The sequence below is a fragment of the Suncus etruscus genome, chromosome 17, assembly GCF_024139225.1.
Source record: "Suncus etruscus isolate mSunEtr1 chromosome 17, mSunEtr1.pri.cur, whole genome shotgun sequence".
Taxonomy (NCBI): domain Eukaryota; kingdom Metazoa; phylum Chordata; class Mammalia; order Eulipotyphla; family Soricidae; genus Suncus; species Suncus etruscus.
In genome coordinates, this window is record NC_064864.1 from 37,497,608 (window position 1) to 37,512,959 (window position 15,352).

Below are 15,352 nucleotides of genomic sequence, written 5' to 3' on the forward strand. Positions count from 1 at the left end.
GATAATAATTACAAGTGAAGTGGAAAAACGCCCCCTCCCATCTCCCCAGCCCTCCACCTTCAGTCCTTGCTTCTACCTGAAAAGCTATCTTTATCTAAAGCCATGAGGTTTCTGGCTTGATAGATGTAGCAGCGCAGATGGTAAGTGTAGACTCCTGAAAAGAACAAGATAAGAAATATAATAGTACAAAGTGGTCATCATTGGCAATAATATACTTCAGATCACCTACATCAATCTACCCCAGTAACAAATACATGATGACGAGGACACATTATCCCAAAGTAGAGTTCTGGTTGCTATAAACAAAACTTATTCTAAACAATACTACTGTGAGCTTAATGCTGTGCATCTATCAGAACATTACTCCTGCTGAAAGGTACCTTAATTTAGCAAACTGTTTGTCATTATCAACCTTTTGAATTGATCTTGGCCTCTAGGACTTGCAGAAATAAATCTTTCATAAATCTGAAGCATCAGATCTAGAAAATAGTTACCTACTAACAGTATTTTGATATTTCAAAAAATTTAATATATCTTATCCTATTTTATTCATACACAAGCATCACCCCCTGTCATTTTCTCCACCTGTCATACACAAATATATGTTTAATACGTACTGTCAAAGTTACAGGAAACAATGGGAGTGTTTGCTCCAAACACAGTGGTGGCACTCTGCTTCCCTTTCTCTGAACTCTTCTCATCTCCATCCTCAGTCAGATCTGCACCCTAAAGAGGCAGAAAAATATTAGTGAACACCATCTAAAACCAAATCAAATTGAATTGTGGCTTTTTAAATATTTTCCTTATTCAAATTAGTTCACTTTTAAAGAGAAATAATGCCCAGCACAGCAAATGACTTTCAGTTTGACTTTTAGCTTGAAAGTAACAGAGCAGAAAATTGAAATCATTATCTTCTGTCTCAAGTCTTTTTCTTTTTCTTTTTCTTTCTTTCTTTCTTTCTTTCTTTCTTTCTTTCTTTCTTTCTTTCTTTCTTTCTTTCTTTCTTTCTTTCTTTCTTTCTTTCTTTCTTTCTTTCTTTCTTTCTTTCTTTCTTTCTTTCTTTCTTCTTTCTTTCTTCTTTCTTTCTTTCTTCTTTCTTTCTTTCTTCTTTCTTTCTTTCTTTCTTTCTTTCTTTCTTTCTTTCTTTCTTTCTTTCTTTCTTTCTTTCTTTCTTTCTTCCTTCCTTCCTTCCTTCCTTTCCTTCCTTCCTTCCTTCCTTCCTTCCTTCCTTCCTTCCTCCCTCCCTCCCTCCCTCCCTCCCTCCCTCCCTCCCTCCCTCCCTCCCTCCCTCCCTCCCTCCCTCCTTCTTTCTTTCTTTCTTTCTTTCTTTCTTTCTTTCTTTCTTTCTTTCTTTCTTTCTTTCTTTCTTTCTTTTTCTTTCCTTTCTTCTTTCTTCTTTCTCTTTCTTTCTTTCTTTCTTTCTTTCTTTCTTTCTTTCTTTCTTTCTTTCTTTCTTTCTTTCTTTCTTTCTTTCTTTCTTTCTTTCTTTCTTTCTTTCTTCTTCCTTCCTTCCTTCCTTCCTTCCTTCCTTCCTTCCTTCCTTCCTTCCTTCCTCCCTCTCTCCCCTCCCTCCCTCCCTCCCTCCCTCCCTCTTTCTTTCTTTCTTTCTTTCTTTCTTTCTTTCTTTCTTTCTTTCTTTCTTTCTTTCTTTCTTTCTTTCTTTCTTTCTTTCTTTCTTTCTTTCTTTCTTTCTTCTTCTTTCTTTCTTTCTTCTTTCTTTCTTTCTTTCTTTCTTTCTTTCTTTCTTTCTTTCTTTCTTTCTTTCTTTCTTTCTTTCTTTCTTTCTTTCTTTCTTTCTTTCTTTCTTTCTTTCTTTCTTTCTTTCTTTCTTTCTTTCTTCTTCCCTCCCTCCCTCTTACAATTTTCCCCCTAAATAATTTGTATTAGAAAAATGCTAATTGTGGTTGGATTAAAAAAAAGGCTATTCTATTCTCTTACCTATATATTTAACTTCCATAATTTGTGAATTTTTTTTCTAAGATATAATGGATGCTAACAGTTGTCACCAGAAGCAAGGGTTTTGGGACAGGTGTTTAGAAATGCTAGGTGAAACTATGTGAAATAATTGTGTCTGCAGCAGAACTTTTTATGTTACCTTTTCAATGTTAATGATACATTAATTCTATAAGAATTATAATAGAGACCCTTCCGGAGGTTTTTATAGAGTCAGATGTATTCAACATTCATGAAATTTCCCTGTGCCAACGTTATGTGAACTTTGGCTAGTCATTACTTACAAGGGCACCTTCGAGTTTAAAGATGGCAGCTGCACCATGTGTTTCTGAAGGAGCCATTTTTCTTCTCCAGCGCCTACGGCGAAAGGTATCTGAACTCCGCTGTTTCCAGTGAAATTTCCAGCCAATTAATGAAGCATATTCCCATCCTTCTCGGTCTTCAAATTCTTCCATAGCCTAAAATAAAACAAAAGTTTTGATGATACTAATTGTCATCACTGTCATATTAATAATAGGTATTCTTCTGTTGGTAAAGAAAATTATTTGGTCATTCAACAAATACATATTGAACATGTACTCTGTGCCAAGCTCTGTGTTAGGAACCAGAGATATACAAGAGAACAAAGTGGATTATTTCTCTACCTTTGCAGATCTGATGGTCCATGGGAATGTAGAACTACCATAAATTAACATGAAATGAGATTTTTCAATATGGTGGTTTTACCATCAGGAGGAGCGCCTAATTCAGTAACTTAGAGAAAAATGTATTCAACCTCTAGAAAATAAAATAAATTTGTTTGCCTTTTTTTTCTTTTTTTTTAAAATACCTTTTTGTTATTTTTGGGCCACACCCAGTGACTCTCAAGGGTTACTCCTGGCTATGTACTCAGAAATTGCCCCTGGCTTGGGGGACCATCTGGGATGCCAGGGGAATTGAATGGCAGTCCATTCTAGGTTAGCCCGTGCAAGGCAAACGCCCCACTGCCTGTGCCCAGCCCAGAATCAGACACCTGGAGAAGGAGCAAAGACAGACCATTAGATCGAGTATCAAACACTGAGGGAGATTATTGGGAAAAAAGTAGTGCCAGATAGGCCCTGGAGAACAGAGGCTGAGCTGGAAGTAGCACTGTGGCTGTGTTGTTCCCAAAGACAGGATGAATGATGTCCTGAATTGATCCCTCAGCCCTGCAGCAGAGCTGGGAATTGTGGAAAGCAGCAGCATGATTGGGAACTCATCAGCATGGTTCAACTAGGTAGTGGACATTAGTGAAGAGGGAAAGAGCAGAACCAGGCAGCAATAGGAACAGCAACATGGACTTAAGGCTTTAAAAAGGGTTGTTAGAGACAGAGACGGTGATTTGTTAATAATCAAGGATGTGTACATCAGGAAAAAAACACACTCATAAATATATTGCATCTAATAAGGTATCAGCAAAATACTTAAAATAAACTGCTAATAGACTTGAAGAAAGGCATCAATAGCAATACAATAGTTGGGGGATATTTTAACACCACTCTGTCATCCTTGGATAGGTAAAAAAAAAAACAACTAAAATTAATAAGAATATACTGGCTTTGAAGGAAGAAATGCAATAAAGTGCTTAATAGATATATAAAAAATTTTTCATCCCCAGAAAGCTGATTATATACATTCTTCTCTAATGCACATAAAACATTCTCTAATATAGATCACATTCTGGGCCACAAAATATACCTTCATAAAATCAAGAATATAGAAATTGTATCAACTAATTTCTCAGATCACGATGCTCGGAAAATAGTAGTGAATTACACCCTGACATGGAGAAACAAATTTAACAACTTTAATAACTCTCACTGCTGAACAACCAGTGGGCATTTAGATTGGAAAGGAAGACGTGAAGCTCTTGCTGTTAGCAGATGGCATGAAAGTCCTAATGACTACAAAAAAGCTTCTCTAGAGAACAGAGGCTGAGATATTAAAATAACAATCCTATTCACAATTGTGCCTCAGAAAATCAAGTACCTTTGAGTTAATTTTACTAAAAAGATGAAAGACCTATTAAAAGAAAATAACAAAGCATTGCTTCAAGAAATAAAAGAGGACACAAGGAATATATATACCCTGCTCATGAACTGTAAGGGCAAACATCATTAAAATGTCAATACTTCCCAAGCAATGTATAGATTTAATGCAATCCCTATTAGAATATCCATGACATTTTTCAAAACATGGTTTAGGGGCTGGAGAGATAGCACAGTGATAGGGCATTTGCCTTTCATACAGCAGACCCAGGAAGGACCCAGTTTGATTTCTGGCATCCTATGTGGTCCCCCAAGCTTGCCAGCTGTAATTTCTGAGTGCAGAGCCAGGAGTAATCCCTGAGCATCACCAGGTATAACCCCAAAACCAATAAATGAATAAATAGACTGCTTTAACAAAAGTGCTTCAAACATTCTGAAAATTTGTATGGAACAATAAATACCCACAAATAGCCAAAACAATCATTTTGAAAAAGAACATGAGAGGAATCACTTTTCTCAAGTTTAAACTGTACTATAAAGCAGTAGTCATTGAAACAGAATGGTACTGGAATAAAGATAGACCCTCAGATCAATGCAGTAGACTTGAATATTCTGAGATGGACCCACCAGTATACAATCAATTAAAAATTTTTTTTGGTTTTTGGGTCCCACCTGGTGGCACTCAGGGATTACTCCTGGCTTTGCGCTCAGAAATTGCTCCTGGCGGGCTCAGGGGACTATATGGGATACCAGGTATAAAACCTGGATTGGCCAAGCCCAAGGCAAATGCCCTACCATTGTGCTCTCTCTCTGGCCCCCAATCAGTTAATCTTTGATAAAAGGTCAAAAAATACAAAATAGAGCAAGGAAAGCCTCTTCAGCAAGTGGTGTTGGGAAAATTGGTCAGCTAGATGCAAAAAGTGAACTCAGACCTCTATTTAATGTCATGCACATTAAATCAAATCAAAATGGAGTAAAGACCTTGCTTTCAGACCTGAAACCATAAGATATATAGTAGAAAGTATAGGCATAACACTCCATGACATTGAAACTAAAGAAAACTCCAAGGAAGAAACACTATTGACCAAGAAAGTGAACGCAATCATAAACAAATTGAACTACATTAAACTTAAAACTTTTGCACCTTGAAGGAAACAGTGACTAGGACACAAAGAATGCCCTCGAAATGGGAGAAGCTAGTTATGAAATACCCATCTGATAAGGGTTTAATATCCAAGCTAACATATACAAGGCACTGGTAGGACTCAGCAAGAAATGAACATCTAACCCCATCCAAAAATGAAAGAAGATATGAACAGACATTTTCTCAGAGGATATGCCGATGGCCAAAAGGTACATGAAAAAAATGCTTCATATCACTAATCATCAGAGAGATGCAAATCAAAACAACAGATAATTTCACAACACAGAGATTTGTACACATCACAAAGAGCAAGAACAACCAGTACTGGCATGGATGTGGGGAGAAAGGCACTCTTTTTTACTGCTGGTGGGAATGCAGACTTGTCCAGAGTTAAAAAAAAAAAAACTAAAAATTGAGCTTCGATATGATTCATCACTCCTAGGAATAGATATATACTCTAGGAACACAAAAACACAATACAAAAAATGCCATCTGTACTCCTATATTCATTGCAGCACTATTTATTATAGCAAGAATCTGAAAACAACTTAGGTGCTTGAGAACAGATAAGTGGTAAAGAAACTGGTATATCTACACAATGTATTCTATGTAGATGTAGCCCTTAGAAAAAATGAAGTCATGAAATTTGCTTGGATTTGGATGGATGTGAAGAGTATTAAGCTGAGTGAAATAAATCAGAAGGATAGACAGAATAGTCTCACTCATTTATGGGATATAAAAAAAAAAAGATAATGTGGTAGGTATGTCTACCACAATAAAGAAGAGGGCCAGGAGGACTAGTACATGGTAGGAAGCTTTCCACAAATAGTGGAGCAGTGCAGTTAGGGCAAAGAAGGGAGCACTATGACAATGATAATTAGAACCAATCACTCGGGACAGTAACTGGATGTTGGATGAAGACGAAGTGATATGCATGGTTTCCTGGTTTCCCTTCATTAACAGTAGAGCAAACCAGTGTCAAAAAAGGAAAAAAAGAAGAGGAAGAGTGGTAAAGATAGGGAGAGGGAGAAAGAAGGAGGGAGGAGAGGAGTAAAATGCCTGCCCCACAGTCAATTAGAGGGGACGGTGGGAGAGAAACCAGGGATAATGGTGGTGGGAAACTTTCATGGGTAAAGGATAGTGTAAATTGTAAGACTGAAACTCAATTTTGAACAACTTTGTAATCATAGTGTTTAAATAAAAAAAAAAAGTCACATTGACTGGAATTCTGTGTGGCATAAAAGGCAAAGCTTACAGCCTGGCTCCCTTGCCTCTCACCCCTTAATTGCTCCATTACTCCTCTTACCCTTGCAGTACTTGCAGAGGATTGTGTTACATCTTTCCTGCGTTTGCGGACAAGCCTCCGCCGTCTGTGAGTATGATACATTTTCTCTGCTGCAACCCAGGATTTGGGCTTATTTTCAGGAGGAATGGTAATTCCATATTCCCAGCCTGGAACAGATGATCAGAAAGAGATACTTTTGTCAAATGGTCAAATTTTCAGAAAGCACTCTGTCACTTCTGCTCCACAACACTCTACTTTCATGTGTGAATGTATCTGACATCCTGTATAGTCCCTGACATTCTATAGTGTTCCTTAAGCCTGACAGGAGTGTTTCTTCAGTACCGAGGCAGGAGTACCCCTTGAGATCCACTGGGTGTGGCCCCCAAATAAAAACATAATAGCCTAACCCTCCCAAATTGTGCTTCATTAGAAAAAAATGAACCAAAATAATGAAATCAAAGCACTAAGGCCAAGCTCTCTACTTTATTTGTGGTTGGTCAGTGAATGGTCTTATTGTAAAGCTGATGTGTGTACCAAGGTGATTATCATCTTTTTTTTTTTTTTTTGGTTTTTGGGTCACACCCAGCAGCACTCAGGGGTTACTCCTAGCTCCATGCTCAGAAATTGCTCCTGGCAGGCTCAGGGGACCATATGGAATGCCAGGATTTGAACCACTGTCCTTCTGCATGCAAGGCAAATGCCTTACCTCCAAGCTATCTCTCCAGCCCCGGTGGTTATCATCTTACTTGAAATCTTTAATATAGGGGCCGGGTAGGTGGCGCTGGAGGTAAGGTGCCTGCCTTGCAAGCGCTAGCCAAGGAAGGACCGCGGTTCGATCCCCCGGCGTCCCATATGGTCCCCCCAAGCCAGGGGCGATTTCTGAGCACATAGCCAGGAGTAACCCCTGAGCATCAAACGGGTGTGGCCCAAAAACCAAAAAAAAAAAAAAAAAAAAAAGAAATCTTTAATATAAGTGTAGGCTGTTCCTGTGCATTACTCATACTTTTAGGGAAAAAATTAAATGCCTTCATTTAATAGTTACAAATGTTAGCACCCATTTCACTTTAATTTCCATTCATAGAAGGAGACAAACATCATTTATAGAAGCTATGTCAATAATGTGCTTTATCATTGAATAGGATTGCTTTCTTTTTTTGTTCTGTTTTGTTTTTGGGCCATACCTGGTTATGGTCAGGGGTTACTCTGGCTATGCTCTCAGAAATCTCTCCTGGCTTGGGGGACCATATGGGATGCTGGGGGATCGAATCACAGTCTGCCCTAGGCTAGTGCTGGCAAGGCAGATGCCTTACCACTTGTGTCACAGCTCTGACCCCGAATAGGATTGCTTTGTAAGCTATTTTACTATTCTTCTTTTTGATGTAAGTTGGGCAGATAATGATGGTCACAGGGAGAGAATAGAATAACACTAAAACAGAGGGAAAAAAAAAATCCAGCTTTTCCCCAGAGCTTGAATGTGTGAGTGCATGACAGATATAGTTTGTAAATTTCTTGCAGAAGGTGGCCAGGTGACCTGGAGACCTCACTAACAATTCTTGGCCAATTAGGTCAGCAGAACAGTACAAAGGCCTGAGATACTATGCTGCTAGGGCCCTGCAGTCCTGAGGATACTTGGGCCAGCAATGCTGGAAACTGCCAGGACCTCTCCCAGACACACTTCAGGGCCTCCATAATAATACCTGGTGGGCCTTTTGGTGTCAGGAATTGAATCCTATCTGCCAGTCTCTGATTCTTATGCTGAATCCCTGGACTCTAGAAGTCTAGCCACTCTACTACCTCTTATATCTTTGATTCTTTTTTTTTTTTTTTTTTTTGGTTTTTGGGTCACACCCGGTAACGTTCAGGGGTTACTCCTGGCTATGCGCTCAGAAGTTGCTCCTGGCTTGGGGGACCATATGGGACGCCGGGGGATCGAACCACGGTCCGTCCAAGGCTAGCGCAGGCAAGGCAGGCACCTTACCTCTAGCGCCACCGCCCGGCCCCATATCTTTGATTCTTGATAGATATACCATACTCCACTTCAGATTTTGTATCTGAATTAACAAGAAACACCTCAAGATGTGGTTAATCCAGACTAATAGGGATGAAACTCCTCCCTTTCAAGGAAACAGATTCTACTTAAGGTCTTCACAGAGAGAACCCACCCAGGAAACAGATCGAAAGTATTTTACCTTTCTCATCCACTGCACGATTTATGTCATATGACCACGCATCGTCTTCCCATTCCCAACCTGGAGGGCAAGTGAGCTCATGGGGTGATGCTGCTTTATCTCCGTTCTTTAAAAACCATAGACAAACAAATAAATGCAGTTATTGTGTGAAATAATATGCAAAGGTGAGAGACAGGCACCATGGAATTCACACGTGAACCCTGCTATTATCTTGGAAATCAAATCCTAACCCAGAACAAACCTCTCAACTTTTGTTATTTTTCAATTCCTATATGGAAATTTGTTTCTCAGAACAGCTCTGTTAATGAGAATATGTTACGTTAAACCATGAGAAATTGCTCTTGTAAGTCAGAAATGGTCAAATAGTAATTTCACATTTTAGTTTAATATTTTAAATAGTTTATTTATGAGGGGTTATATTGAGATGAGCCCATCAAAGGAGGATAAGGCTAAAAAATGTGTTTTTAAGTACAGAGAAATGCTATTGAAGTTGCCTCATTTAAGACTGGGCAAAGTTTATGTTAAATATTGGCTTAAAACTACTTAAAATTCATTAAACCTGATAGTTCTAAAAAATCACAGTGAAAGAAATAAAAGTGGTTAATGGAGGAATATCCAGCCACACTTTAAGAATAAGGAAATGAAAATAACAAGATGTCTTTTATTTGTGTATTAACAAAGATGTTAAAGTGGGCATTAGTACATAGCATAACAGTCCTCTAATATACCACTTGTGGGAACAAAAATTTAAGCCAACTCTTGGAAAGCAGGCAGCAATTTTTACCCAAATATTATACATAAATTGATTCTGTGACGAAGCCGATCTAGGGATCTTTCCCAGAGGCAAGCTTTCAAAGATGAATTAAAAAACTACATATAAGGATATTACTGTGGCATCATTTATAAAAACTTGAAGACTGAAAAAAAGAGAAAAAAGGATTGAGAAACAAATTGTAATGGACACATATAGTATATACAACACTTCATAGGTATTTTTTTCTTATTCTCCTAGATCTGCATATTTTGATATCAGATGTCCAATATTGTGAAAAATACAAATTGCAGAACTCTGCATACCATGATTCTACTTATGTAAAGGAAAGGGTTCTGTATGAGTTCAGAAATGGAAAACTTGGGGCCGGAGAGATAGCATGGAGGTAAGGCGTTTGCCTTTCATGCAGGAGGTCATCGGTTCGAATCCTGGCATCCTATATGGTTCCCCGTGCCTGCCAGGAGCAATTTCTGAGCATGGAGCCAGGAATAACCCCTGAGCACTGCCGTGTGTGACCCAAAAACCACACACACACACACACACACACACACACACACACACACACACACACACAAAGAAAAGAAAAGAAAAGAAAAGAAAAGAAAAAAGAAAAAAAAAAAGAAATACGGATTGGGGAAAACTACTTTTCCTTTCTTCTATTTTCTTTATTTTCTGTTTGAATATTTTAGAGGCAGGAACAGGTGACGTGTCATGACTTTTGCAACTGGACACACAATAAATATTTGTTTCAAAAACTTGCACAACCCAAATATTACCTTTGACCAGCATCTAGTTAAATAGGCCCAGTGTCCTTTCCACAGTAGTCTCTCCGGTTGCACTTGTGTGGTTAAAGTTCATATAAATACAGGGCTCTTCAGCATGGAATGGGGCTAACTGCTGTTGGGTTCATGGATTCTGGGGCTCAAGGAATTAAAGTATGAGGGTGCATCTCAGAAGAGGCTGCTCACCGCATCTGTGTAGGTGTCCTCAGCTGGCTTCCACTCAGCTCCCGGATAGCGACTCTCATTCTGATACACTTCATCCGTGAACTCCGAGTGACCCGCATCTGCCTCAGTCAGCAAACTGTGGAGGAAAGCTTGCTTGATCCCAGAGAGAAAGGGTAGCCCACAGTCCCAGCTCTTGCCAATGGCTGGGAAGCATGTCTACCCTGGGGGCAGCTCCTTTCCCTCCTGGCTTTCCCCTTTCTGTTCTCCATTCCAAACTCCTCTTTGTTCTAATAGCTCTTGACATTCCTTTGAAGAAAGGGCCCGCTGGAACAATGAGACCTAAATTATAGAGAACTCCTCAAATTAGCAGGATTGTTCCCGCTCCATAATTAGGGTGAAGTCTGGGGAAACTGTGGTGGGCAGCAGCTTCTGAGAGGGACCTCATGTTCCATACTTGTGTTTCAGTTCAGGGCTGTTTGGCTTTTTCTCAGCAAAAACTCTTGGATATCAGTTCAAACGAATAGGGAGTTGTCCCCCATGGTTCCTCTATTTTTAAAAATGTAATAGAGACCCTCTTAGAAGACCAAGTGTGGAAATTTTCACTCAGGGGTTGCTTGGTCTACATAACTAACAAACTACAGGAAGGAGTTAGAATTTTCTAGAGAGTTCCTAGTAGCCTGCCAAGCCCGGCAATTTATGGCTCCAAACTACATTTGGGAACTGGAGAAAGCCATGCTGACTCCCTGCCATGTCAATTTCTCTCTTAAATTAGCAAGTCTTTGGACAATCCTGCAAAAAAGAATATTGCTTCCAACTTTGACTTTAAGTCTTTTGCCAGGTATTCACTCAAATGAGGTTTCTTATTTTTTACCATTTCTTTTTAAATATTTGTTTTTCCTTTACCATTTCTACTCCTTTCCTCTGCTGTATAAAACTCAGAGAGGAAAAAAAAAAGGCAGAAAATAACTATAGTCTTGATAATTTGTATAAATTAACTTCTCAGGGCCCCAGAGAAGAACAAGAAATGAGGCGGGTACGTCTGAGGTTCCATCCAATCCTGAATGTGTCTACTTCTCCGACTGCAGTTCCCTTTCCCTTTCTCTGTCCTCAATAAGCTTTCTTTATCCTCTCCAATTAAAATCCCATTTCCTTTCTCCAAACTAGCAACCCCAAATACATCTAGAGCAAGCTGTCTTGGGTTACAGGCAAACCAGAGACAACTACTAAATATTAATACTAGACTCAGCACACTCATGTAATCCAATTAATCCCACAATGTATCTTCTTCCTACTGTCTGTGTGATTGGGCTGGGGTTGGTAATGGTGACAGGGAAAGCAAACTCTAAGTTTGGGCCTTAAGATCCAGCCTCTCTCTTAAGAATGTTTCCTCTAAACTCAAGTATCTTTTCATGAGGCGAAGAGAAAAGAATGCTGTTTCTGATGCTTAGGGTAATACTTGGAAACCAGGCTTTGACATTGCGCAGACTCCAGGGAAATCAGTTCCTTCCCTGCCTGCTCCCCGCCTCCTCACTCCACATCTGCAAAGTTCCTTTTCTTCTTTCATTTTTACTAACCTATTTCAAGACCATGTGCATACCAAACAATTGGTTTGATTCTCTCATTTAAAGTTAACTCCAAACAATTTTACAGAAATAATTACGGTAGACTTTCCAGTATAATCGTTGATTGCTGGTTTGAGTGTCCTGGCCATACCTGGTTTTCACCCTGACAAAATGAATATCTCTGACAACCTGTGTGACTTTTGGACTTCATCAATTTCTTTTGGGTTTCTCATTATTAAATAGAGATAATACTATTACTTGCTGGGAGAGCACTCACTTTGAATTTTGTATTTCTGAATGAAGGCCTCATAATATTTGTTATATGCTATATTTGGGGGAATGTTTTCTGTTTATATTCACCAACTTGGAATACAGATAATGTCCTCTTTTTCTTTTTCTGAGTTTTGGGTTAGACCTGGCTCTGTACTCAGTGATCACTCCTCCAGATGCTCAGGGAAGCTTATGTGGTATTGGGGAATAAACTTAAGTCAGCCACATGAACTTCAATCCAAATACATTCAAATTCCAGCTCCCACAGCACTCTCTCCAGCCCCAGATAGCTCTTTGCAGAATAAGAACTAGTATGTTTAACAATCATGGTGGAATGGATATTTAGGAGCCCTAATCTCAGAGCCTCTCCTCTCTTCTGTCATCCTGTAGCAATTGAGGATAAGAATAGAGTGACAGTTGGTGCTCTGGGAAATGAAGTCCATTGTCTCTGACCAGGATTTTTGTGTTTCCTGCTAATATTTGTGAAACTATGTCTTGTTCTTGTTTGCTTGCAAGAAATATAGCCTACCCTTCATAATGTTAGATATGATCTATCTTGTAGGGCTGAAGTCCTCCCTGTTTCAACAAGAATGGCATTTTTGCTCAACACCCTAACCATAATATGTTCTCAGTAAATGTAATTACCAGGCGATTTTTATATTTGTCATATAATATGAGATATTAATGCTGCCTTTCATGTGTCTAGAAATTTTAATGAACCCATTTCTACTTAGTGAGAACTCTGTAAATATCATTTAAAAAAGTGATGGGGGGGGGCCGGAGAGATAGCACAGCAGTAGGACTTTTGCCTTGCATGCAACGGACCCAGGACAAATGGTGGTTCCAGTCCTGGCATCCTATATGATTCCCTGAGCCTGCCAGGAATGATTTCTGAATGCAGAGCTAGGTGTACTCCTGAGAACTGCTGGGTGTGATCTTCACCCCCCCCCCCCAAAAAAAAGTGATGGGGAAGATTCATTAAACAGTTTCTAGGAAAAGGTTCTTATTGACATCATTTTTTCTCAGTACACAGAAAACATACCTTCTTTCAGGATCAACTATCCACTCTCCTTCCCAATCCCAACCTTTGGGAGGCAAAAAGAATTGTTTCTTGAGCTTTATTTTTCCTGTGACATCAGAGAATTTGTGACGACCTACTAATCCAGATGTGCCCCACTTTCCAAACATAATAGCTTGATTTTCGTACTATTAAAAGAAAAGGAGAAAGAAACCTTATTAGAGATCAATAAATAAAGCCAGCCTTTTTTTTTTTCTTTTAGTTTTTGAACCATACCCCGAAGTGCTCAGGGATTACTCCTGGCTCTGCACTCAACAGAGATTTCTGGTAGTACTCATGAGAACATATGGGATATTGGGGATCGAAACTAGGTTGGCCTTATACAAGACAAATATCCTGCCCACTGTGCTATTGCACTGGCCCCAGGTCAGACTATTTTCAATGCTATCTTAAACTAAGGCTAAGAAAAGACAGAAGGCAAAAATGCTTTATATTTAGAAAGTGTGGAACTAACCTGAGATGTTATTGAATATGAAATTTTAGGTAAAGCATTTATCTTTCTAAGATTCAGCATTTCCATCTGCTATTAGCAATAATAATGCTGTTATAGTAGAGTGTTTCTGATTCTCAAATGATTGTTAAAGTGCTTTGACAGGAGTGATCTATGATGTCATTTGTTTCTATTTTTGGGAAAGAGTCACTGAGAGTGGGCGACAGGGTCATACTCAGGGGTCATGAGTTGCAGGCGATCAAATCTAGGGCTTCACTCCTACAAAGTAAGTGTGCTACCACTTGAGCCAATTGCCTGTCTTTCTTATTATTTTGAATAATTGCAAGCAGTTTCTGAACCTAATATTTTAAATATAAACTTGTAAAAAGTGCTCACTTCGTGAACATGCTTATTTCATTTTCAGTTGTAAGTCCACTGTTTAGAACATGAGGCACATTTCCCAAAAAAACATTATAATTGATGAAAGATCAATTATATTCATTGATTCATTTTCAGTACTGGCCTTGGTACCTGGCACAAAACTATAAAAAGAGAAATTCTTAAATTTTCTTCTGCTTGTCAGGAGAAAGTCCATCTTGGAAAACCCACCACTATAGGGTCAGAGAGACAACACAGATCTTATTATGGTGTTTTTCTTGTATGTGGGTTGGATTGTATAGTCCCATATATGGTCCCATGAGCCAACTAGGAGTAAACCCTGAGAACTGTCAAGTATGGTCCACGCCTCCAAATAGTATATGAAAGAGTAGAGGAGATTGCTTAAATGGTGGAACATTTAATGTGTGAGAATGTGTAAGGTGGCCTCTGAACGTCCCCTGGGGATGGTCCTGGTAGCCCCAAGCACTGACATATGTAGCCCCTATTGAAAAAAAAAGTACATTAGAAAATTCAAATGGTTCTGTTTTCAGCTACAAACCATGAAAATTATTTTCATTTGTTTTAACTACAATGAGACATTTAATTGAAAAGTGGATTTGAAACTAAGGAAAGGTTTTGCAAATGATCTCTATTGTTTATGAAATCTTCAGGCAGTGTCTTCTTCCTCCTGGGAAAATTGATGAGGCTTCCCGGAAGTGAGGAGGGAACCATTTGCTCTCAAATGCCTCATTCCTGGGATCCTGGCACTTGAATCTGTCTGATCTGTCCCAGTGTAATCTGTTCCTATGTAATCCTTTAGATTAAAGCACCTCAGATGGGCTTTTGGGTAGTGGCCATTGTGGACACCCCACCACTCTCCCTCAACTCCAGAGAGAAAAAGAGATGGCCGCTGCACGTACCATTTCAGCAAAAACAGTGAATGTGCCTTCTGCAAAGCTGTTGAATTTCTTCTCCACAGTACTTAAACCCAGCCAGATGTTCACTCGCAACTCTGCAGGCACCTTTGGTCCATTGTTTTTTTCCTGAGGATACTGTGAAATGCAAGGGACATGAGTACTGGGCACAGCATGAACTGTGACATTAAGTTCAAACCAAGGCAGACTGAACATCTAATTATTGCTCTCATCGGTCTAATCTTATGTTTGTACAGTTAAAATATTTCCAAATAACCCCCACAGCAAAGATTAAAATAGCAAAGAAAGCAGTGGCTCCCTAATACAGCATCCCCTGTGTGTCCCTGAGGGCCTTTTCAGGGGGTTTAGGAGATTAAAACTATCTTCTTAATAAGACTAGGATGTCAGTTGTCCTTTTCATGGT

At 39.2% G+C, this 15,352-nt stretch overlaps 1 protein-coding gene across 1 annotated transcript in view; it reads right to left on the bottom strand.

Moving 5' to 3' along the window:
- Positions 1-15,352, bottom strand: part of MYOF (myoferlin) — a 182,985-nt gene that overhangs the window by 53,626 nt on the left and 114,007 nt on the right. The window contains exons 25-32 of the mRNA XM_049764380.1: positions 14,935-15,066; positions 13,171-13,334; positions 10,318-10,432; positions 8,578-8,683; positions 6,410-6,555; positions 2,238-2,411; positions 618-726; positions 77-154 (exon numbers count right to left, since the gene is read on the bottom strand). Of these exons, the coding sequence (XP_049620337.1) occupies positions 77-154; positions 618-726; positions 2,238-2,411; positions 6,410-6,555; positions 8,578-8,683; positions 10,318-10,432; positions 13,171-13,334; positions 14,935-15,066 (1,024 nt within the window). The remainder of the gene's footprint in view (positions 1-76; positions 155-617; positions 727-2,237; positions 2,412-6,409; positions 6,556-8,577; positions 8,684-10,317; positions 10,433-13,170; positions 13,335-14,934; positions 15,067-15,352) is intronic.